At 44.9% G+C, this 24,730-nt stretch overlaps 1 protein-coding gene across 2 annotated transcripts in view; it reads right to left on the bottom strand.

Annotated features, from left to right (window-relative positions):
• Positions 1–16,188, bottom strand: part of BCL2 (BCL2 apoptosis regulator) — a 180,223-nt gene extending 164,035 nt beyond the window's left edge. The window contains exons 1-2 of one of the 2 annotated variants that reach the window (XM_058691880.1): positions 15,288–16,188; positions 14,210–15,061 (exon numbers count right to left, since the gene is read on the bottom strand). In XM_058691880.1, the coding sequence (XP_058547863.1) occupies positions 14,210–14,779 (570 nt within the window). In that variant the 5' untranslated portion in view covers positions 14,780–15,061; positions 15,288–16,188. Of the gene's footprint in view, positions 1–14,209 lie in introns of both variants that reach the window. The other variant, XM_058691879.1, reaches the window with a different exon arrangement.
• Between the last annotated feature and the right edge of the window lie 8,542 nt (positions 16,189–24,730).

Below are 24,730 nucleotides of genomic sequence, written 5' to 3'. Positions count from 1 at the left end.
GATGGAAATAACTCTCCCCTGATACACCGTGGTTGCTGAAAGTGGATTTGTTTAGGAGTAGAATAAAATTTACAGCTAAATATATACATAAAAAAAGATACATCATCATCTTGTAAGCTTGAGTAACATGTCATTTCACCTCTGGACCCTGGAAAAAAACACTAAGGTCATGCCTAAAATAAGACAGCGAAGGGCTGAGGATCACACTGGAGGTAAAACCGCAGACTTTCCCCACCTTTTGATTACGGCATCAGGCAGGTTACAATTGGACAGTGAGGTCATTTCTCTGGAACCAGGAAAGCACTATGGATCTGTCATTCCAACAAACACATGCAGACCCCTGGGACAGCTTCTGAATCAGGTGTCTGGTCTTCCTACGAAACAGCGATTACTACTTGTTTTTCAAAGGCTATTTACACAGACTGTTGGAGCCAAAGAGCAGAGAGACAGAAACAAAATGTTTCTCTCTCTCTCTCTCTCTTTTTTTTTTCCAGCTATGAAAGAAGTTTTAAAAGTCCCCTTTATGGAAGATTTCACCTCCTAGTTACTAAAATAAAGATGACTAATTGGCTTCCCAAGGAAACACAAAAGAAACGAAAAAGTCACATGCATCAAATTGTTACTTTTTAATAGGGCTCTGTTTTACATTTAAAAAAAATTCTTTAAGTTTTAGAGGACATCCATTACCACTTGGAGTGCCTAAAAAAGAATCTGGTTTTGTCTCTTAACAGGCAAAATTCCTTGATTAAACAGAACCTTTGATTCCTCAATCTGTAATTCTACTTCCTACCCTGAGAAGAGGTTGTGAGGGTTAGATCATCTCCTATTCATAGAAGCAGTAAGTCTGGCACATGTTGGGGTTCACTAAATTCCATGCTTCCTCCTGACTTTCAGTGACTGGGGTCATTGGCCAAGGTGATACTAAAAAGAAATGGGGAAAATGAAAAGATCAGAAGGGGTAAGGGGGAAAAATGGTCTAAACATTTCAGCCAAAAATGGAAGTCATCTTTAGTTCTATATTGTGTATGGTAACCCGTCTTAAACTGACATACAGGCTGTATTATACTAATATACACATTAATTGTAAGGTAGGGCATTATGTTTTCAGCTGTTAAGCTTTGAAAACAAGAGCCATTTGCTCTCCTCTGTGCAATGTGCAATATGACCAGACGACCCTCAGAAGAGCTTGCAAGGGTCAGTAAGCCCCATAGACACCGCTGTATCATTTTGTCCCATTTCTGTTACATTGTAGTCCTTATACTGTTAATCATTTGCTGATTTACTATTCTAACTTCCCCACCATGTTGGGTCCACGAGAGGTATGAGAGACGGTTCTGGACTGCCACGCTTTCTGTGACAGCCTCCGTGCTCTTCGACATGGGTGTTGAATAAATGAGGTTGAACGAACACAGCCACATGCCCTTTAGACACTATGGGAATCCTACGGATGAAGCCTCCACCATTTTTTAAATTCAAGAAGCACCCGGGTCCTCAAGTTTCTGTTGCTTACCCGAAGAGAAACTTTTAAAAGTAAATAACAACGTGGATTGCTACTGAGACGCCAGTCAAAATGAGCACCTATAATCCCACCTGCCCTGCTGCCTTCCAGAACCCTCGCGGAGTTTAGAGAACTCTCCCGTCCCTCATGCTACCGTCTCCCTAGAGGGGTTACACGCTCAAGCCCGCCCAGCTCACAAGCACAGCCGTGGGGTCTTGAGCAAACGTGCGGGCATCACATGGCAAGAGGTTCGATGCCCACCCCCCCTCCCTGCCATCAACATGAAACACCCTTCAAAAGCTAAATCGAAGGAGAGAAAATACCCTAAAAGACCACATGTGAGTTATCCTGATGGTTTTTGAGATGAAAAGCAGTAGAGGATACAATTCACCAAAACTGGATATACTTGGTTACGTTTCTGTGGAGGACTCTGGTGTCCGTGCGAAAACGGACCCTGAGAAGCAGCCTGGGGTCGAGGAAGCTTCGCTGGGCTCCGAGTCTGGGGATAAATACCAGTTCCCCTGCGCTTGCTGGCTGTCGAGCAGCTCTGCCCGGCAGTTCTCTCTTCGCACGGGAATAAACACGGGACAAACAGGGTGTGGGAAGAGCCAGGCAGAAGAGAAGAGGGAGTATGGTATCTGCCATGCCTGGGGTTGTCAAAAAGACCACGGGGGCCACCAGACACGGAGCTCCTTTGAAACTTTCAAACATCCTCTGTCCGGGTGAGGTCCCACTGTTGCAATGTTTTCACGTGGAAGAAATTTCTATGAGAACTGCCTTGTGTGACTGAATTCCTTCCTCAAGCACACGCCTGTTGGTTGTTAATGATTACCGCGTGAATTCTAACAAAATGACATTTTCAACCAGGCAGTGTTAATTTAAAAGAATGGGAAATAAGAAAAAAAAAATACATATATGTATGGTCCTTTTCATAGACCATATATAGATGTATTCTTATGTATATATGTATACATATATTTATATGTGTGTGTGTATATATATATATATATATATATATAATGACTATAAAAAGGACCGTACTCTTTTTGAAATGATTATGGAAAAAGAGCACTGTCCCTGAAGAAGAAATGAGCCAGGTTCTGAAGCGTTGTCCATCACTACATCTTCCCAAAAATCTCTCCATTCGAGTCCTGACCATTGCTCAGCGTTCTCAATTTCTTGCTGTCGCCACTACTGCTCCTCTAGGTCAGGCACACGGTCTCTTGCCCAATTACTGAGCTAGCCTCCTCCCTGTCCCTAATCTCTCCCCAGTCTCATTAACGGCAGGCTCTTTCTAGAATAAACCCCTCCACGGTGGCACATCTCCCGTGTCACCTTTCTGATCTGTCCACTTGCTCTCCTCTCTCCAGCCAGGCTGGACTCCTCGGTTCCCGCAGCTGACCAGCTCTCAGGCCTCTGGCCTTTGTTCTACACCTTCTGTCTGCTGGCCACACGTGGCTCCTCCTGCCCACGTGTCTAGGTTACGTCTCACTCATCCTTCAGGCTTCAGCCCCCTTTCCTGGGAAGACTCCCCTGACTCCAGTACATGCCCCTCCTGTGGTTGCCTTTCTTCTCTCCTCGCTCTACCCAGGCTCCACTGCAGTCGCTGTGTAATGATCTCCACCCCGCAGACTGTGAGCCGGGTCTATCTGGTGCCCACCGCCCACATCCCCAGGGCCTAGCCTACAGCATGTGCTCAATTAAAAAAAAAACAAAAATGCGTGGGACTAATGAATAACCGATCTCCTATTCTGTCTGCTTTCATCGTATGATCCAGCACAAAACAAAACAAAACGGCACAGTTATTCCCTAGAAAACACAGAGGCTCAGCTGGGTCCTTCATAACAAAACGGAGGACATCCTTCAGTATCAGGCCGAGCCCAACAGGTAGAGAGGCCTGAAGGAAGAGTCTAGCGTCTCAACTCATTAAATTTCCCCAAAGTCTCCACATTTTTTCAAAACAATGTTCATCTACCCGTTTCTGAGAGAAAAGAGAGAGAGAACAAAAAGGGGAAGGGACAGAGAGAGAGGGAGACACAGAATCCGAAGCAGGCTCCAGGCCCTGAGCGGTCAGCACAGAGCCCGACGCGGGGCTCGACCCCACGAACCGCGAGATCACGACCTGAGCTGAAGTCAGATGCTTAACCGACTGAGCCACCCAGGCGCCCCCAAAGTCTCCACATTTTAAAACCACGAATTTCCCCATTGGTCATGCCCTTTCAATATTCCTTACAAAGGTATTTTCAATTTCCATTTGACATGCGCTTTCATCAGTTAATTTTTAATTGAGCCAAATATTAAATGCTCACATTAACCAGACAAAGCGTGTTTAGCTACTGATTTGCAGCGACAGCTTGTGTTATTCTCACACACAGGCCAAGCACGAAATAGAAAACTAATAACCCCTTAAGTGTATTCTCAAAGTATCATTTATGGGAAAGAAAACTACATTCAAAGGAAACTTTGTGCAATGGCTGCCATTTTTTTTTCCCCCTGGAGCCACAAGCTGTTACAAAGCAGGGAAGCTCATTTTCTCACGGATACGGACCGGCTCGAGAATCCCACTGTCACTGGATGTATTCATTAAGAAGGAATCTGGCAGCAACACAGGGGACGGATACTTTGGAGAACAGGCCAATTATCTGGGTGTCCTTTATAATTTGAAGTTTCTGAATTCACTCACAGATAAGCCACTTGAAGAGGGTCTGGCAATGGCAACATAACGCACAGATGGTCACTGAAGAAATGAGAGGGAGGGTGGGAGAGAGAAGAGAATTTGCTTGTGGTTTCATTCATGGGGACAAATCTGCAAGCTGACACATCCCTCTTTTTAAAAAGCCCCTGGAGAAGTATGGTCAAGCTTCATTACAAGTAAACAAATCACACGATCGTTCTCAAACAGATGACAAATGATGGGCAATAACATTTTGAGTTTGCTTCATGCCAAGGGATGAGGCGTCTTAAAATACAAATTCCACCAGTTCTTAAGACCACAGACGGGCTGTGATTCTTGCTTCAGGCAGTACCGAGGATTCAGCCCAAAGCTCCGGGCGGTTCTCTCCAGGACACCCCCCCCCCCCCCCCCCCGCGGTGGTCTCCTCCCAGGTCAGCGTACGGAGAAATAAAATCTTAGGTGGTCCCACCTCTGGGATCACTGAACCCTACTGACTTCCACCCTCGATCGGCTGCTTGTGTTTGCGGGAGAACTAGGGGACCATTTACCCCGATGACTTTTAAGCTGTAATTCTTTTATATTTGAGCTACACCACTAATCGGAAGGGAAAAACCACCTTGTTCCCACTGTGAGAACCCTGGACAAGCCCTGATTTCTTTAATGATAAGGTCATGAATCATATCAGGCATCAAGACTTCCACTGGGCTTGAGATTTGAGCCATGGGACGGAGAGCAGCTAAGCACATCTATACAGACTGTGTGCATTCTTTGTACAAACAGACACAATGGGACAACCAATGGCCTAGTGTCTAGAATGAGCATTAGGGACTTTTATGAAAGTTGAACATCTAATATAAAGCAAAATCTAAACCTCTCTTCAGGTATGAATGACATCCTTTTTCAATTCCATGATGAGGCATGGATGAAATCAAAACACTTAATGGGTGTTTTTCTTTTTTCATTTCTATTAGGTATTAACAGGTCTCTGAAATGGGACATTTGGAACACACACACACACACACACACACACACTCTACAGCAAGGGGAGTAGGAGAACATTAGTTGGTTAGGATGAGTTAGATGATCAAAGTCCCTCTCACATAATCTTTTATTCATTCATTCATTCATTCATTCATTCAATACACAATTACTGTGTGTGCCTGGTACCTACTCTGCTGGGTAGAGGATAAATATAATAAGAGAAATATTTCATTAAGTGAGGAAGTGGAGGAGAACACTTTGATTTTAGAAGACCTCCACAAATGGTGGTCATTATTAAGATACTGGAACAACACGAATTTGACTCCAGTTGAATCGCTTTTTCAGGAGGCAAACTGGGAGTGGGAAGCCAAGCTTTGAACAGCATAACTCCCAAGTTAACCACCTTCATCCAATCCACAGAGGTCTATGGAGGACTTCTGGAGAAAAGCGGTATGCATTCAGCATGGGCAGTTAGGACCACTTTTGGAAATGAAGGAAGGAAATGGGAAATCTACATGGTGTGGGGGGAAAGGCATATTGTATTCTTGCCCCAGATTCTTTCTTGAGCTCCAGATCGTTAAGGCCAACTGCTGTTGGGCATTTCCACGTGGGTTGGACGCCCATGTTGGAAACTCAAAATGTCCAAAATTAACTTCATCCCCTTTATCCCACCAAACAGCAACTGTCCTCTCTCTCTTGAGGACAATATCATTTTTTGAAACAGCTGGGTTTCAGACCAGAGTCCTTGGCTTCTTCAATCTGTTGTCAGGCCTTTCCCCCATATCTGCCCCCCATCTTTTCCATTCCCCACTCCGCCACCATGGTTCAAACCTCCTATCTGGTCTCCCAGTGTCCAGTAATCTCCCACAAGCCCACACATCCCGCCTTGCCTCAGAACCGTTTCGATATCCTTTCCATAACCGTTTCGATGTAACTTTCTACCAAGTTAAATGCAACCCTCTCAGCTTGGGGCCCAGTCATATCGCATGAGCGATCTCTACGCCCCAACCAAGCCAGACTCTTTACTATTCCCACTATTCCCCAATTACGCCTCACACATTCCTGTCTGCTTTGACGTCTCGAGTCCAGTTATCTAACATGCCCTCCCTCCAGATCTCCTACCTACTACCTCCTTCATGAACGTCTTCCATTTCCCCTTCAAGCTGGACCAGAGCTCTCTGCCCACTAAACAGTGGCAAAGATTATAGCAATTTACATCTCTTTAGTCCCACTACCGGTTGGTAAGTTCCTTGAAGACAAAGTTGATCTGACACATTTTTTTACTCAGCTAGAACACCTGGCATAGAACCTCGCACCTAGGAGGCGAGTATTAAGGTGCCTGATACACAAAATCACAAGATCTTCATAACGCTTTCCATTTCTCTCTCTGCCCTTTGTGAGTTCAGCTTTGTAAACAATTGCTCACTTTCCTTGAGAAGACTTCCTCACGCCATTTTCTTCTCGCACTGTCACTTTAATATTTAGTAAGTGGCCCTGCCTCACTTTCCTTATCATTTTGTTATGAAAAAAACTCAAAGCCACCTCCAAAAGTTTTCAGTCCTAAAACGAAAGAAAGAGAGAGAGAGGGAGGGAAGGAGGGAGGGAGGGAGGGAGGGAGGGAGGGAGGGAGAGAAAGAGATACTGGCAGGAATTCACAACGGAAATGACTAGGAGGGAGTCCTGAAACTTTAGACTCAGAAGTGCCAACTGGCATCATTTATGGACTGACCTTTCTTCTTTCCTTAAAGGATAAAAAATCAATCTCCAAAGCTGAGGCTATAATTTGCAGTTAATTTTATTCCTATTCTAATCGTAAGAAGGTAATATATAGAGCAACTAGGCAGTGAATTAAGAGTACTAAGTATTTGTCCCACATTCGCCTGGAAAATTCGAATGCACCTGAATGGAACATTTGGCCGCAATTCAATTCTAGAGTGACTCCACAGATATAACCTTCGTGGTGTCGTACAGGCAGAGAAATCTTCATTCTCAGCTACGAGGTGATGGGAAAAGTCAAAAAGAAACGGCCTATGACACTGATCCCTTGTTTGGTCCTCTGAGCATTAAAAGTCGCAGGCTCTCGATGTTTCCACAGCTTAAGAAGAGACAGTTAAAAACAGAGAGATAGTAATTGGAAGTGTCACAAGAAAGCTGTATTAGTCTCAATGGAAAATCTCCTTTGAAATATTAAAGCTTCACTTGACACAGTGGGTCCTCGGGTTGTTTTCAGGAGGCAGAGTAAAGAGGAGAGTGGGGTCAGTCATAAGCTTCTGACTCATTATGCCAAAGCCCCAGAGAGCCAATGAGCTGATTATTAACTAAAAATGGAATATGGCTTTATCCCTGAAATTCGGAAGGCAAAACAGGGAACAGAACGAGAACACAAATTTTCCCAACGGTTTCCCAGCGAAGTGCATGTTCTATGTGTCATGTGTAAGAGAGGTCCACATTCCGCAGAGAAATGGCTCAGCGAATCCGGTCAATCGCCCAAGAAAATCACCCAAGCGGTGCTTCGTACGTTGCTACAAAGGGTCACCCCCAGCATGGCAGGGAGATTCCCTTTCTAACAGGTTCGAGAGGGCGGTTGGGGAAGAAGTCTCGAATACATTACTTTAGCTGTTTTCGTTAGTCAAACTTATCTATGGCTGGAGGATAAGCCTTCTAATCTCACACTGCAGAGATCAGAGCAAGTAAGAGTTCCGCCAGCAGATGCTATCTTTCCCCCCCGCACGTGGTTGGAATTCATGATCTCTGGAGGGAAAGCATCGGATCTGCTGACAGAATTCTGCCTCGTCCTGCTACAGCAAGACTGGAGGAGAGGTGATTTTCTAGCCCTGAAGGGCCCTTTTGCACTCCCTCTTGCTGGTACTTGAGGCATGATGCTCTTTTCTTCAGGTGAATTCGACGCCGACTGTGTAGGGAGGGAAGAGAGAGCTACACCTGGGCCTCCTGGTGGTGGAATGATGGGCAGGTGGGGGTAGGGTCCCCACGAGAAAGCCCAAATGGTTTTGGAGAGATAGAAACAATCATTCAATCATCATTCTCACTGAAGGACAGCTGGGTTAAAGTAAAAAGCAGAGAAATGTCAGCACCATAGAGTTGAGCGTATATCAGACCAAGCTGTAGCCTACAGAAATACTTTCTAAAATGAAAAAAGGCTTTGTCATAATTTCCAAAGTTTGACTGTCTCCTGTAAAGAAGGAGGACCACGAGTGTCAGCAGGTAGACAGTACGACGCCTGCCCTTCAGGAACACAAATGCTACCGTGGACTAGAAATTTCTATAAACAGTTTTGGAAGAGATGCCACTCAGTAAATGAAACAGTACCATAACCTAAAACAAAAGAAAACAAAAGCTTTTAAGAAAAAAAAAATCTCTCCCCAAGTTAACAGAAGACCATGGGGGAAGAGAAGGGGAAAAAATAGTTTCAAACAGAGAGGGAGGCAAACCATAAGAGACTCTTAAATACAGAGAACAAACTGAGGGTTGATGGCAGGGTGGGGGACAGGGGAAATGGGGGATGGGTACTGAGGAGGGCACTTGTTGGGATGAGCACTGGGTGTTGTATGTAAGTGATGAATCACAGGAATCTACTCCCAAAGCCAAGAGCACACTGTATACACGGTATGTTAGCTAACTTAACAATAAATCCTATTAAAAAAAAATCTCTCCCCAAGGAAGAGCCCCTGTTCTGTTCAAAATCAACCTGTATTTTTCTGCATACAAGGATGATTTAAGAAAAAGACAGTTCTTCAAGTTAAATTATTCTAATCATCCTAATCAAAGACTTGATTGTCTTTTACATACAAAGAATTAAGGAAATACTTTAAAAACTGAAGACAGGTGTTTATTAAGTCTTCTTAATGTGTACTAAGAGTGCTTAATGGGTAAACATTTAACAAGGGAACCCCCCCCCGCCTTTCAGTATTCTTAAGTGTTTGTGTTGTATTTTTTAAATTATCTACATTTCTCCTCCTATTTAAATCCTAATGTACACATGAACAGCCATATGGTTAGAAGTAACTTTTTTAGACAATGACTGAAGTGTATGCAGAATAATATATGTTGGTTTGTTTTTTCCTTTTTCTCTCTAAGTCCTAGAATCCGGGATCGTGTTTATAAGGCTGCGAGTATCTATGAGTTTACTTAGACACCTGCAACACGAGCCTGTGAGGTCATCCAGGGCAGAGGTAAAGCTCTCTTTCCTGTGTCCTCAACCCAACCCAGGGCCAGGCACATAAAGCCTTGCAATCATGTCTGTCCAACAATTGTCTTAGTCCTTGGATGATTTTCAGTGTTAATCCTGTTTAGATGTCAAATGCTAATATTGTTTGAATCAAACCAAGGAGAATGAAAGAAAAGCTTCGGAGTGAAGTAAATTCACTGAGTGGTCTCCTGTATGTAGCTGGGGGAAAGGGTGACCAGCTTTCGAGGTTATGGCTATACCTGAATAAGGTGATATTAGATTACCTTAAAAAGGTTTAACGGAACCTTTGAACTTCAAATACAATATATCTCTGGGGGGAAAGCCTTTCTACTTGTACACTACAAAGACAGTGTTGTTTTTCCAGCACAAATGCACTTGTGCTAAGATACTGCCTTGATCAGCTATTGCTAAAACCTGATGAGTGACCTCAGAAATGGGTGTGGGGTGAACTGATTGGGAGCGACTGCTAGTTAATACACACAGCACCCACACACCTGCCTTACGAGTGACTTTATCCTTCCTCCAAAAAGCTGACTAGGACTGGAAGTAGAGGTAAGGCAAGACTTTAAGAGTTTGCTTTAAAAAAAAAAAAAATTGTGGCTTTCTGTTACCTGATGTGCTGTGTGGCTCAATCTGAAATGTATCAGCTCCATCAAGGATTGCTAAAAGATCAATCAGTTCTCACTAGAAAGCACAGCGAAAAGTAACAAGATTCACAAAAGAAAGCCACGTTTTTTTAACAGACATTAAATAGCAACAAAAGCCCTAAAACAGAAAAGGGAACTAAGTGAACCATAAAATTTTACAAAGGTCCCGAAACATAATCACTCAACAGCACGTGACTTGCAAACTCGAGGGGCGATAATGTAGTTTTTTCTACAAAGTAAATTATTGCCGGGAAGCATGTGATTCTTCGCAGGCAGAAACACACTTTCCCAAGGAAAGTTCATCATTAAAAATATTATTTAAGGCTGGATCATCTTCAGACTATTTTTAATCCCTATCATTCTGCTGCCAACTTGGCCATAAGCAGCTGATACTCAGCCGCTAGATCGATGATGCTTTTTCACGTATTTTGCACACTGGCATGAGCACAGTATTGCTTTCCAATTAATCAAATGTTTTGGTAGATTTGGACTGCACACAGAAGGCAGAAACTGTCTGCTGACCAACTAATAAAAAGGAAGCTAACCTCTACTGGATGTGGAGAAGTTCCTGTCGTCCTAAACCACATAGACCAAAAGACAAAAAAAAAGAAAAAAGAAAAAGTCACACCACCACCATCTCATCAACAGAATGAAGCTAATCTCCTGTTAAGCCCCCTCTTTCTTTTAGGAGCCCACACCTCACTCTCTTCTGGGACATGAAGCTAAATGTTGTCTCATTTCTCAGCCTGGAGGGAGATATCAGTTTCACTCACCATCCATCAACTTTCCTGTATCTCAACGCTTTGACTGTAAGAGCCCCCTCCCCTTGAAGCAATATGAGGGCCACTCAATGCACCTATAGAACTCAAACTATGTTATACGAGGGGGTAAAATAATAACTAATGAAGCTATCAAAAGAGCTAAATCGCCTGCCTTTGATTGGAATAGAAAAGCGATGTCACTTCATTGAGACCAATAATGCCAATACAAACGGCACAGCTACCATGAAAAACATTCTTGAGAAGACTGAGCTTACGGTAAATTATCTCCTCTCTTTCATTCCAACTTATTTCTTCCAAGGATCAGATCACACTAGTGGACATCTGGGAAATACTCAGCATTCTAGGCAATACTAGAAACCTGTGAGGCCACTGGAATCGGACGCTGTAGGATCCACCCCAGATTTTCATTTTTCCCAAAAGATGTCCCCAGGAACCAATGGTAGGTAATGGTCAACGTCTCTCATTTTCACGAGCACCCGAAAGCCTCTATCTATCTCACGTGAACCCACCAATTCAGACTCATTAGCTGTGGGGTGAGAATGGAGATTCTGCATGTCTGACGGTCTCCCAGGTGATGCTCCTGCTGTCGGTCTTGAACCACACCTGGAGTAGCAGAGCCTCAGACATTTCCCAGAACCGATACTGTCTTGTGCTCCCTCTGTCCTGCTGCCACACGGTGCCTTATTCGGACTTAGGAATAAAACCACACTCCACTCTAACTCAATTTCTTCTTTAGTCTTTATTTGATTTGTAGGCTTCTGGGACTATCTCTCAGACGCCTATCATTCCAAGACGCTGCTTTCTCCAAGTTATGGAACATGAAACACACACAGTTTCCCTTAATCTCAGAAGACTGATTTGGCGTCAAGAGCAGCAAAGAGAAAAAGGGACTTCAGATCTCAAGCCCCCATGATTACATGTGCAATAGAGGATCTGATCTACTGAGGCCTAGAAACCACACAAGTCATTGTCAAAGGTCAGAAGAATGTACTAGCTCTCTTCTGAAACTTGACCATTGGTATTCAGAGTATTTTAATACGAAAGGATACGTAAATCATTTATAACTCTCAAATGCTAGCACTTTTATTCCAAAGTGTCCATTTATGATTACATTGCCTGACATATACCCTTTTTTTTTTTGCCAAATTCCCTTGTTTTCCTAAAGAGCCATCCATCTACATGTTGTCCTGAAAACGACGCATTTTATCAACACCTATTTGTGCCTCTAGATGATTTATTTGTACTAGAAGAGGTTTTGTCAAAGTATTTTTTATCACTTTCTACGGTATGTCATTGTGGTTTGGCATCATAAAATATAGTCTCTACGTTTATCAACCTCAGATACCTGTTGACCACAAAGATAGGCTCTCCCAGGAAAACTCTATTTTGAAAGGAGTTAAAAGTGAGCCCTCACTTAAAATGAAAACTCAGTTGTATGAGATGTTAATATACTACAATGCAACAAAACAAAGACCAGGTCATGTCTTAATCTCTATCATAAACATATGTCTATGGCTCTGTTTTCTCTCTGTTTATTAAATTACTTAATAGATGACAGTTGCCACCTTGGGTTCCTTTCAGCCAGAAAGAAATTTTTGAAATATTTTTTCTTAAAAATACAGAAGAGTAGAATTGTCAAATCAGTTTTACTTTGGTCTTAAAACCATCCTTTTGGAGTCTGGAACTCTGTACCTTTTTGGTGACGGTGGTTAAAAATAAAACCACCTACTCAACCAAACATTTAAGAAAATATTCTTTGGCCCTTTAGTGAATTCTTCCACAATTACTAAAGATCTGACAACATGGGATCTCAACAAAACAACTCATGAGGAGCATTTTACATTTTAGAGATTTAAATGGGGGATATTTTACTTTTAAACACTCAACAGTGGCACCAATACCTGGTCGACTTTGACCAAGTAGGATCAGATTTTCATGTCAGCCATCGACTTTTCTTGGCTTTTTCTCTTTTTTCTTGGCCTTAATGTTAGCACACTTGTAAACTGTAGTAAAATATGTAATGTGCTCCTTGAAACTGAATCCACTAGGGGCGCCTGGGTGGCGCAGTCGGTTAAGCGTCCGACTTCGGCCAGGTCACGATCTCGTGGTCCGTGAGTTCGAGCCCCGCGTCAGGCTCTGGGCTGATGGCTCGGAGCCTGGAGCCTGTTTCTGATTCTGTGTCTCCCTCTCTCTCTGCCCCTCCCCCAGAGCCGTTCATGCTCTGTCTCTCTCTGTCCCAAAAATAAATAAATAAATAAAAGAAACTGAATCCACTTGCAGTCATTTCTAGGTTTTGTGCTCCTGTTAGGTCCTATAAAATAATATCACTAATTCTCCCTAGAGACTACATACAAGGAAGCACTGAGTGGCATCCTTTCTCATAAATCGTCCTTCAAGTTAAAACAAAAAGCCCAAAACAATTTTTAGACAAGAATCACTCCTTTTGCTTTTTTCCTAAATTCGTAATTTTAGATAGAAGATGTAGATCTCAACGACAATTCTTCAGTCTTAGGATCTGGACCCCTCCCCCAGAGAATCACACACACAAATCTTCTACACTTTATATGGATATCGTAGACACAAGTTTTTTCAGGAGAGGAGACCACCAAAGGATGCGGACTCTAGCCGGGGAAAAGTAAAAGATACTACAATTACAGTAAACTTTAAAATCGTACACCGGTTATGGAAACAGAACACAAAGCATGTGGCCAGGACAAATCGTGTCACCGATGAGATAAGGTTTCCTTAGCCCAGTGTTCTTGAAGACACTCAGCCGTGCCCACTGGGAATGACCGCACACACGCCGCGGGATGAAGTTCCCGGACTTTTGGAAAGCCAGCTTACCTCCTTACAAACACAGCTAAGTTTTCCAGGGAAGGGGGCTACGTCAGATTTCCTCTTTGGGCAGATTTTACCAAGTGAGTCAGAAAAGGCATGCCCTTAGTCCTCTGGTGAGGTCTGTTCTTCTAATTGGGTGGTTCTCCAATTTTAGTACAAATCACAAACCCCCAGGGGAACTTGGCCAGGATGCGGACTGCCAACCCAACCTGACGTCTAGTTCATGAGTAGTCGGGGGGGGGGGGGGGGGGGGGGGGCGGGGGATACTTGGGCCCCCGGTTTGAGAAACCCTGAAGGCATACCATTTACCCCGAGCTCCCACCGGATAGCAAATGCTGGGTCTTTAAACCTCAACGGATGGCAAGCGAGGAAAAACCACTTTTGGCCAGAAGGGATCATCAAGAGTAGGGTTGGCAGGGAGAGAGCTCTTTACCGGGCAGGGCGGGGGCGGGCAATCTGACTTTATTTCACTGGCTCATCAGCCTGCCTGCCCTTGGCCCAAAAGCCCACCCACACTCAACCATGGATTCTCAGCCTCAGATCGGTAACGTCCAGCCCACATTCAAGCGGACATGCACCTACCCAGCCTCCGTTGTCTTGGATCCAGGTGTGCAGGTGCCGGTTCAGGTACTCAGTCATCCACAGGGCGATGTTGTCCACCAGGGGCGACATCTCTCGGTTGACGCTCTCCACACACATGACCCCACCGAACTCAAAGAAGGCCACAATCCTCCCCCAGTTCACTCCATCCCTGAAGAGCTCCTCCACCACCGTGGCAAAGCGTCCCCTTGCGGTAAAGGGTGTCAGGTGCAGCTGGCTGGACATCTCCGCGAAGTCGCGGCGGTAGCGACGGGAGAAGTCATCGCCGGCCTGGCGCAGGGTCAGGTGGACCACAGGTGGCACGGGGCTGAGCGCAGGGCCCGCGGCGGCGGCGGCGGCGGGGGCGACCGGGGGCGGCGGCGGGGAGGTCCTGGCGGGCGCAGGGGTGCGCCCGGGCTGGGAGGAGAAGATGCCCGGCGCGGGGGCGGCCCCCGGGGGCGCGGCGCCCGCGTCCCCGGCATCCCACTCGTAGCCCCTCTGCGACAGCTTATAGTGGATGTACTTCATGACTATCTCCCGGTTATCATACCCTGTTCTCCCAGCGTGCGCCATCCTGCCCCCGAGGAAAAGCAGCCGGGGACCAACAGCACCTCTCGCCCCTGCTCCCGCCCCACGGCCCCGAAAGAAAGAATAGTTATAATCCAGCTATTTTGTTGGATGTGCTTCGCATTCTTGGATGAGGGGGTGTCTTCAGTCACGCGGAACACTTGATTCTGGTGTTTCCCTCTTGGCATGAGATGCAGGAAATTTTTACTTAAATTCCTTTCGGATCTTTATTGCATGAGGCACATTATTATTAATTATTGTTAATATCAGTCTACTTCCTCTGTGATTCTGAAAGGTTAAAACAAAACAAAACAAAACAAACCTAAGTCAAAATCAGGTGCACTTTCCTTTTAAACACTGGGTGGAAGCCGGGCATATACTGCAAGTTACACGGCTGAAAAGAATGTATTAAACTGCCTGGAAATTCAACTCACTCGAACGCACTTAAAGTTAAAATCTCAAAGGTTTTCCATTGAAAGTTACATTAAACCCATTTCCTGTGCAAAGAACTTACTTGTATTTTTTAAGGACAGCATGATCCTCTGTCAAGTTTCCTTTTTTGTGACAACAAAACAAATGCATAAGGCAAAGATTCCATCGATCTCCAGAACTCTGCAGTTATAGCTGCTCTGAAACTTCCAAATGAATCAGGAGTCGGGGGTGGGGTGCGGTGGGTACAAATGAGGAGAATTTCCAGTTTGATTCCCAGACTTCTCCTTCACAGAAATGTCAATCCGCAGGAATCCCGACCGGAGAGCTCAAGAGCACGAGAAAAAAAAGGCAGCGGCGGCGGCAGATGAATTACAATTTTCAGTCCGGTACTGGCAGAAGTCCTGTGATTTTCCCCCTCTCGGCAATTTACACACGCACACACACGCGCGGGCACAGACATGGATCTCTATCCGCGGGACCGCTTCACGCCTCCACGGGAGACGGACAGGGACGGGGGGCCGGTGGACGAGCCGGGCACGGGGGCAGGAATCCTCTTCGGATTAAACTCCGACCAGCAAATGCATTTTCCGAAAAGCTGCTTGATAAATGAAGGCAGGACGCGCCCGGCCCGCCGGTGCCGAGCGCGAGAAGCCCGCGCTGTGTGTGGTGCGGCGGCGGGGTGGGGAGAAGGCGGCGGTGGGGGAGGGTTTTATTTTTTCCCTCTTTTCCTAAAAAGGATGACTGCTACGAAGTTCTCCCCCCTGGACCCCCTCTTCCGCTGCACCCCACCGGCGCACCCCGCCTCCGGGCTGCGCACCCTTTCTCCTCCTCCTGCTCCTGCGCGGCGGCGGCGCTGGCGGCGGCCGCCCCCTCCGCGCTCCCGCCGCGCACCCGCTCTGGGCGATGACGGCCGCGCCGGCGGGGAGGGCCCGGCGCCCGGCACCTTCGCTGGCGGCGGCGGCGGCGGCTCGGCGGGGAAACCGAGAGCGGCGGGCGGGAGCGCGGCGGGCGGGGGAGGGGGCGGGGAGGAAGGGGGCGGGCGCGGGGCGGGGGGGGGGGCGGGCTGGCCTCTTACTTCATTCTCTCTAACCGACCGGTTTCCTGTACGTACGTCACACGGTTCATTCAAAAAAAGAAGAAAGAAAGAGCCCTCCGCGGAGCCGCCCCGCCGCCCCTCCGCCCCGCTCCCCTTCCCGGGTTAAAGGAGCCGCGGCCGGGCCGGGAGCGGCGCGCCCCGCCGAGGACACATGGCGCGCAGGGCCGCGGCCGGGGAGGGCGCGCCCGCGATGCCCCCGCCCGCCCGGCCCGCTGCGCTCCGCCCGCCCGGCCCGGCCGGTGGGTGGCGCGGGCGGCGCAGGCCTCCCGCGCGGCGGCGGCGCGGTGGGTGTGCGCGGGGCCTCCTCGGGCCTGCGGCGGGCCCGGCAAGCGCCCGGGGGCCCACGAGGGGCCGGGGGCGCCCGGGGGACCGCACGCGGGCGGCCGGGCGGCTGCGCCGAGGACGCCAGCGCCGGGGATCGCTTCGACCCTTTTAATCGTGTGTGTGTGTGTGTGTGTGTGTGTGTGTGTGCGTGTGTGTGTGCGCGCGCGCGCGCGTGCTGTGTGTAAGCGCCGGGAATCGTTTCAACCCTTTTAACCTAGTGTGTGCGTGTGTGGTGTGTGTAAGTGCCGGGAACTGCTTTGACCCTTTCAACCGAGTGTGTGTGGTGGTGGTGGTGGTGGTGGTGGTGGTGGTGGTGGTGGTGTGTGTGTGTGTGTGTGTGTGTGTGTACACGTACGTTCACATCGTGGTACCAGCTCTTGGCAGCTGCCAGGGAGAAGACCCAGGCCCCTGCTGCCCCCGAGCAATGGGCCCTCAGCCGTGAAGAGAGGCAAGGGAAGCCCCAGGAGGAGTGTTTACTTTCAAGTCCGCTTCCTAGGTGTGCAGGTAGGACGCACACCCTGGAGACCCCGTCCGTGACCAAGGCCAGACATGGCTCCCAGCGGGCCAGCGAGGGGCCAGTCAAGGATATCAAGGGCTTTAAAATGGCTAAGCAAATGTTTTTCCTCTGCCCCCGACGGTTGGGGCTGGACGCTGCAGAGGTCTCCAGGGTGACTTTCGGGCCCACGGTCTAACACCAGCGTGGGTCGGTTTCCCAAGGCTTCTGGGGTCGCCCCGCAGCCAATCCTAGATGGCTGCACCTCCTCGAGTTATCTACACACACACACACACACACACACACACACACACACACACTACCTACAGATACATTGTACACACAAGCACACACACTCGTTCATTCATCAGCATGAATAGCCCCTAGGAGAAAAGGCACAAGAGGACAAACGAGTTGTGCATGTTTAACTATTTTCTGTCTCTAAAAGTCTTTGACAAATAAAGTCCAAGAAAAAGAGTGTTTATTGAAAGCACAGCGGCTTACCTAACTGGGCTCAAACACAAGCATATAGGGACGCTGGATTACGGTGCTCATAGAAACGTGACAAATGAGCACTGCAATGTGTACAAACATGTTCTGGCATCATCTTTATTTTGTCTCATTCCTAGTCTAAAATCAAAGCGTGTATTCTTAAGCAAAATAAGCACAAATTACTTTCATTTCATTTATCATACCCAGTCAACCAATGTGCCAAGCTCTTGCATGTAGGAATGGGTGCCTTGTACAAACTTATCCAGGCAAGGAATGAAGGAAGGTCCTCCTTCCTACTTCCTAATGGCTGTGACATGGCAATGGGGTGGGGTGGGGGTGGCGGACAGGTTCTGGCCTGGAGATAGACACTGGGCATAGACTGACCCGGGATACATGTTCTCAGGGAAATAGTAGAAACCTGTACTAATGCCACAACATTATAGTTTAAGGATCAGCTCAGAACCTTGCTTTAACCCCCCCAAAAGTACTTAAGAGGAATTGAAAGCCTTAGTGCTTCTGAGACCCAGCATGTGAGTGAGGAAATGTGACGACAGAGCTGGAGAAGAGATTGTACTTCTGCAAAGAAGCGCCCCCCTCCCAGAAGGAAATGGATCTCCCATTCCCAGAGGAAGAAAAGTCTCCTTATTTTTTCCCCTCCTTTGCTCCCATAGAGCCTCACTTTACAGGTTTCTCTAAGACTTACTCCTTCTGTGGCATCTCGGCCATCAGCAGACACTCTCAGGACAGGTCTGCATTACAGTCCTTGCCTAAGATTATATATTCCACAGGACTGTCCTGAATTTTCTTTGTACAGGAAGAGCGAAACCATTCCTGCATTCAGATTTGGTTATTAGATTCCATCTTAAAGCGTGAGGGCAAGTATTGTAGGAAGTGTGTGGATTAACTGTTTGTCTCTGGGTACTGGCGAGGGAATGGCGAGAGCCCTGGCCTGAGTCAGGAGTCCTGGGTTTGAATCCTAGATCTGTGCCTGACACCTTCCAACAAGCTTTCACCTGTATGCGCTATAAGCTTTTGACTTTGCAGGATGTCTTCCACTTTTAAGAGCCAATGGGCTACCCTTCGGCCAGCTTTGCCTGGCTGGATTCTGGTCGGGTAGCACCAGGAAGGGAAAAGAACAAGATGCAGGGAATAGAGATTGTATCAAGAGTCTGAGAGGCCTGTGTTTTCCTTCTTTATTCACCAGTCTGCCAAACAAAAAGCTTTTTATTGCCAGGTTTCGCCACCTACTGGTTGATGTTTAACAGTATCAGTATCATTCAGAAAGTTCTCTTCCTCCATCGCCAGTATAAACACTTCCAAAGTTTATGATATTCAAGAAGGACATTATTCCGATCTGGACATACAAATTTTCAATACAGGCATGTTGTAAATATTACTACTAAATTTTTAAAAAATTAGAAAAAAACCAAACATCTTCCAGGCCCAGACAAGCAATCCAAAATGCTAAATTCCAACTTCAGGTGTCTTCTCTGTTGTTTCCCGCTTTATCGAGATACAATGGACATATATATTATGAACTCTGATGCTAAGTAGTGTCATGTGCCTTCAGATGGTTTGCCTAAGTTGTTGGTAATTTATTATATATTATTATTATTATTATTATTATTATACTAATTCCCAATTAGCATTAGTTGCTAACAGTAATACTGCTCCCGATTCATTGCTGCTCCAGAGCCTTGTCTTCTGGAACCCAGTTCATCAGCTATGTGCTCTCAAACCACCCTTGTCATCACGAGAAAACTCTTTTGCCAAATCTAAACCAACAAGCCTTGCTTTAACTGAGACACCTACCTAATTTATGGTGGGCCCTAAACCTCAAAAAAATGTTTAGAATAATTAAGCAACCACCTTTGAAACTAGGCAACGAACTGCAGACAGATAAATCCTTCTGTTGTGTGAGTGTAATAGTGGGCAAATAGTGTTTCCTTCCGGTTTGCAAAGGCAAGTGCAGGAAATTTACTCATGGCAAATTTTTTCCCTTTGAAATTCATGACTTGGCATTTAGAGTGAAGTAAAATAAGAGAGGGAAATTCTATTTTTCAAATGGCTACTACTCTCATTGGACTGAAACTGCAGGAGTGGAACCAGACAAGGTAAAACACCACAGCATAGAGGGGAAATTGGCAAAGAATTTACTCTTCTGTGCCATGACTTTTATTCCCTTATGCACTTTAGCACAGAGCACAGTATCTCCCAGATATTACTTACTTAGAGAAAGTAAGGTTAATATTTTTGTTTCCTAGGGATGCCGTAACAAAGTACCACACAGACTAGGCGACTTGAACCAGAAATTTATTCTCCCACAAGTCAGGAGGTTTGAAGTCCAAGATCAAGGTGTCAGCTGGACCATGCTCTCTCTGAAGGCTCTAGGGAAAAACCTTTCCTTGCCCCTCCCTAGCTTCTGGTGATGGCTGGCAACCCTTGGTGTTCCTTGGTATGCACCTGGGTCACTCTGATCTCTGCCTCTATTGTCACCTGGCCTTCTCTGTGTCTGTTTTCTGTTCTTGTTAAGGGCACCAGCCATATTGGATTAGGAACCTAATAACCTCATCGTAACTTGGTTGTATCTGCAAAGACCCTATTTCCAAGTAAGGTCACATTCACAGATACTGGAGGTTAAGACGACATCTTTTGAGCACACAACTCAACGAGTAACTATGTATCCAATATGGGATCTTTCAAACTAATGAGAATTGTTTACGCCAAGACTCAAGGGCCCAGCAACCCCATGGTTCCCTATGGTTCATGGGGAACCATGATCTTTTTACATGTTTGTTACTTGTTTTTGAGAGAGCACAAGTAGGTAAGGGGCAGAGAGAGAGAGAGAGAGAGAGGGAGGCACAGACTCCGAAGCAGACGCCAGGCTCCAAGTTGTCAGCACAGAGCCCAACACAGGGCTTGAACGCACAAACGGTGAGCTCATGACCTGAACCAAAAGTCAGACGCTTAACCGACTATGCCACGCAGGCTCCCCAAAACCACGATCTTCTTAAAGCTCAAATCTGGCCATTTCGTATTTCCGCTCGAAGTTCTTCATAGGTTAAAATCTCAACTCCTCTGCATGGAATGATCTGGTGCAGGTCTCCCACCTGGGTACCACCCTTTCCTTACGTCTCCCCTTCTTGCAGCTATATGAACTGTGTGTTTTCTGGAATCCGCCGAAATCCCCCGTGTCTTCTGCCCTGTACGTCTGCTTGTCTCGCTGAAATGCACCCAATCTTCTCGTAACAAATTTTTACTCATTCCTCACGTCTCATCTCCAGAACTTCCTCCCCCGTGAGACCATGCCTCACCTCCCTGGGCAGTCCTACGAGCCCACAAGAGGGTCGGTACTGAGGAGAGAAACTTAAAAAGTCAGAAAACAGGGGTTTGGGTCTGGGCTCCGTCACTTAGCAGCTGTAACCTTGGGATAGTTACCTAACCTCTCTCTGCCTGTGCCCCTCCGTATAACAGGGGGATATAAGTAGTACCACTTGAGGGTTAGTGTATGATTGAAATGAATTAAATGTGATACGCTCACAACAGTGACTGGCACGGGCTACGTGTTTCAATGTTAATTACGATCTGTGAATCATAGCTATTGTCAGATTCACAGTGTAATTTCTGGCATAGGTTTTCCTCTGTAGATTACAAACTATTTGAGGACAAGGACTATATTTTTCCTTTGTGCATTCCCAGCCTAGAATAGTCTCTGACATCCAAACATTTGTGGCGTAAAATGCGGAGGCCCCAAGCTGAAGAAAGGCATGGGGGAGTGGTTCCTCTTTCTCCAGGAAGACTTGTAGAGCCTTCAGAGGGATGAAGGCACAGGGACGCAAGAAACGAGAAATGTAATCACCACCACGGAGGGACAAACTCTTTATGCAGATGGTATCCCTGGGTGCCTAGATGCCGAGCTCATCACGGGCACTCAATAAATATGTTCAAAGAGGGGAAATCGGGGGTATACAACAGGAGTGGAACAAAAGAAATATGTTTTTTTCCTTTTTAAACACCTCCGTGTGAAAATCATAGAAGGGATGTCGTGTGCCATTAATGTACAGACGTTGCTCAAATTTAAAGAAAGCTTAAGCTTGCAAACCAAGATGTCCAAAGAATCTCTTCACAATGTAAACCAAATTTTCCCACCTGAGGACTGAGAAATATTAAGGCATGTTATTTTATATATCAGTCTTCTGTGCCCCTCAGCATCTAAGAGATATTTCATTGTTAATATATGCAGGGTTAAAGTATGGGAAATCGGGGCGCCTGGGTGGCTCAGTCGGTTAAGCGTCTGACTTTGGCTCATGTCATGATCTCGTGGTTCGTGAGTTCGAGCCCTGCATCAGGCTCTGTGCTGACAGCTCAGAGCCTGGAGCCTGCTTCGGATTCTGTGTCTCCCTCTCTCTGCCCCTTCCCCACTCACACACAGTCTCTCTCTCTCTCTCTCTCTCTCTCAAATATAAATGAACATTTACAAATTTTTAAAAAGAAAGTATGGGAAATCTATTTGTTTTTATATGAAACATAATGACATTAGGAAACTTTACTAAATTCCACATTTCTTATCCTTTTACTCAGGTATCTGCCCCCACCCCATCTGAGTCACACAAACACAGAATGTATTTGAAATGAGGGCTCACAATACCAAGTACTTACTCTGAAAATATTACTTCCTAGAAAATGATCGAAACCAAGCCTTGCCAATGTTTAGGATGCAAGGTGAGGATAACATCACGAAAGAGATCTGTGTTTTGCTTAATTCACTGTCTCTTAAAAATGCAAATTTCTAGAAAAATAAGTTCTCAAATCTGTAAAGCTTGTTCCCCCTTTATTTTTTTGTTGTGATTCAGAAATACAAGATATGAAAATTAGGTTACAATTCTGCCACAAAAGCTTCCAAAGTAGCAAACACAAGTTCTAATATATATCAAAATAGCCATGTGCATTCTTACACTTTAAAAATGTCTTTAAAGTTGCCCATCAAGCAAGTGTAAAATAGAATAGCTATGAACTCCTCTTCAAAATATCAAATCTGCCATCACTGCAGCGAACTAAGCAAGATTTAGTCCAGGATATGGAAGGTTATGTTTAGTATGTACTTTTTAAAACTGAGTTACTAATAAGAACTAAGGACATGAGAAAGATACAAAGCATCGTATGTCAAAAACTATGAATATTTAAAAGTGTCCTCATGTGAGTAAGACATGTTTAAATTAGAACATGACATAATAAAATTAAATCTGTTGATGATATAATTCAGTAAAAAAAATTATCATGGTATTGCCTTCTTCTAGAAAGACAAAGACGTACAATTCTTTGAATTGAAGCAACTATTTCCTAAATGTTTTTGTCATCTAAATATTAGAAACGGTCTCTCAATGTTTCACTTCCAAGAATCGACAATATACGGTTTAACAAACAGATTTATAACTAAACGTATATACGTATTAACATAAAGAGGCCATTATGGACAGCATTTTTAATTCTCTCTCTCTCAGCTTTGAAAATTAAATATTAAAAAATACAGAAAAGAACAATTACCTTGACTTGGTTTTTTTGTAAAAAAAAAAAAACAAAAAAAAAACCTTTTTCAGTAATGAAGGGTCCTTGAATATATTTTGGTATTTCTATGGATGAATGACATCAGGCATTTTTAAATAAATATACTCGCAAATATGCTATAACAAAACACTAAAACCAAAGCCGGCAGAGACAAGATTTAGAACAAACACTCACATAATAAACTGTTGTTTGCTACAAACAGAAAGCCAACATTTCATCAGAATTATAATTAAACTCTTTCTGCCACAGGTAAGGCATAGACACTTCTGTTGAATCAATGACCCCTTTAAAAAAAAAAAAAAAAAGCCAATAGCTTCCTGAACAATCTGACTCATGGTTTTTTGTTTTCCTTCCCTTGAGCAAAAACACAAGTCTACGTAAAAAAAAAAAAAAAAAAAAAAATGAATAAAAATTGAGCCAAAGAAGATAAAAAACAGAATTTGCCTTTGTCATATTTTCATGTTTCGGATGAAGTCAGATCTTTGCGTGATGCTGCTGAATTTCTATAATCCTTTACCAAACCCTTAGGGCCAGATGTGTTTCAGATTTCTTAATTTGTTAGATTTGGAAAAGGTATATGGGACATACACTGGATATTATGGAACATCTCCACAGAATCGGGGCAATACCTACAATTAAACCCACTAGTGTCTCTTCAGGAAAAATGAGTAGTAGATAAATGGATAAATCAAAACTATAATACATCAGATTTGGCTATCAAATGAATAATGGCACTAAATTTAGAAAGAGGAAAAAAAAAAAAAAACCACCTTAGTTTTCAAAGCTTTCTGGATACAGAGCTTTGGCCCTTTGACATCTCCGACAAAAAAAGCCCATTCCCTGACATTTTGGTCTAACAAAATCTGCTCTCGTGAGAGAGCTTCCAGTGGGCTGGGGATAATAGTTCCCACCATGGAACAGGGGCTCTTCAGTTTGTGCAGGTAGCAGATTCCCTGGAGGTAATAACAGTACAGTCTATGAGGATAACTTGAGGAGTGTATATTGAAATAACTGTGGTTAAATAGTTAACTGTATTAAATGAGACACCATCTTGGACTAGATTTTCATATAGACCAGCAGTAGAAAGTGCTGATATTCAAGGAACATTTAGGGGAGAAACAAATACAAGTGAGAAACATCCCGATATTAACATAAATGTTTTCCGTACATTAAGGAGACACAGTCATTACTCTCTCTCAGAGGCTGTGAAATACGACCTAACGTAGTTTGCAAACAATAAACAGTGGCTGTAGGAGACTGAATCATGAAAGTACTGTGGCTCAACCCACCCCCACAAACTGCAATGAAGTCATTCCAAGCAACGTATATATTCGATAATAATTTCTTCTAACTTTGTCAGTGTTAAAGTATGCCATTCCCAGATCCTCATTAAAAGAACACTGGGAAATAAATCTTTTTTTTTTTTTTTAAGTAAGATGTTTACTTACTTAAAAAAGAAAAAAAAAAGTAAGATGTTTACTTACTTAAAAAAAAAAAAAAAGAAGAAGAAGTCATTTTGAAGTCAAGAGAGCCAAAAACTCAAGAGCAAAAAAGG

The sequence above is a fragment of the Neofelis nebulosa genome, chromosome 11 (assembly GCF_028018385.1).
Source record: "Neofelis nebulosa isolate mNeoNeb1 chromosome 11, mNeoNeb1.pri, whole genome shotgun sequence".
In the NCBI taxonomy this organism is placed as follows: domain Eukaryota; kingdom Metazoa; phylum Chordata; class Mammalia; order Carnivora; family Felidae; genus Neofelis; species Neofelis nebulosa.
This window is presented reverse-complemented; position numbering and strand designations above follow the sequence as displayed.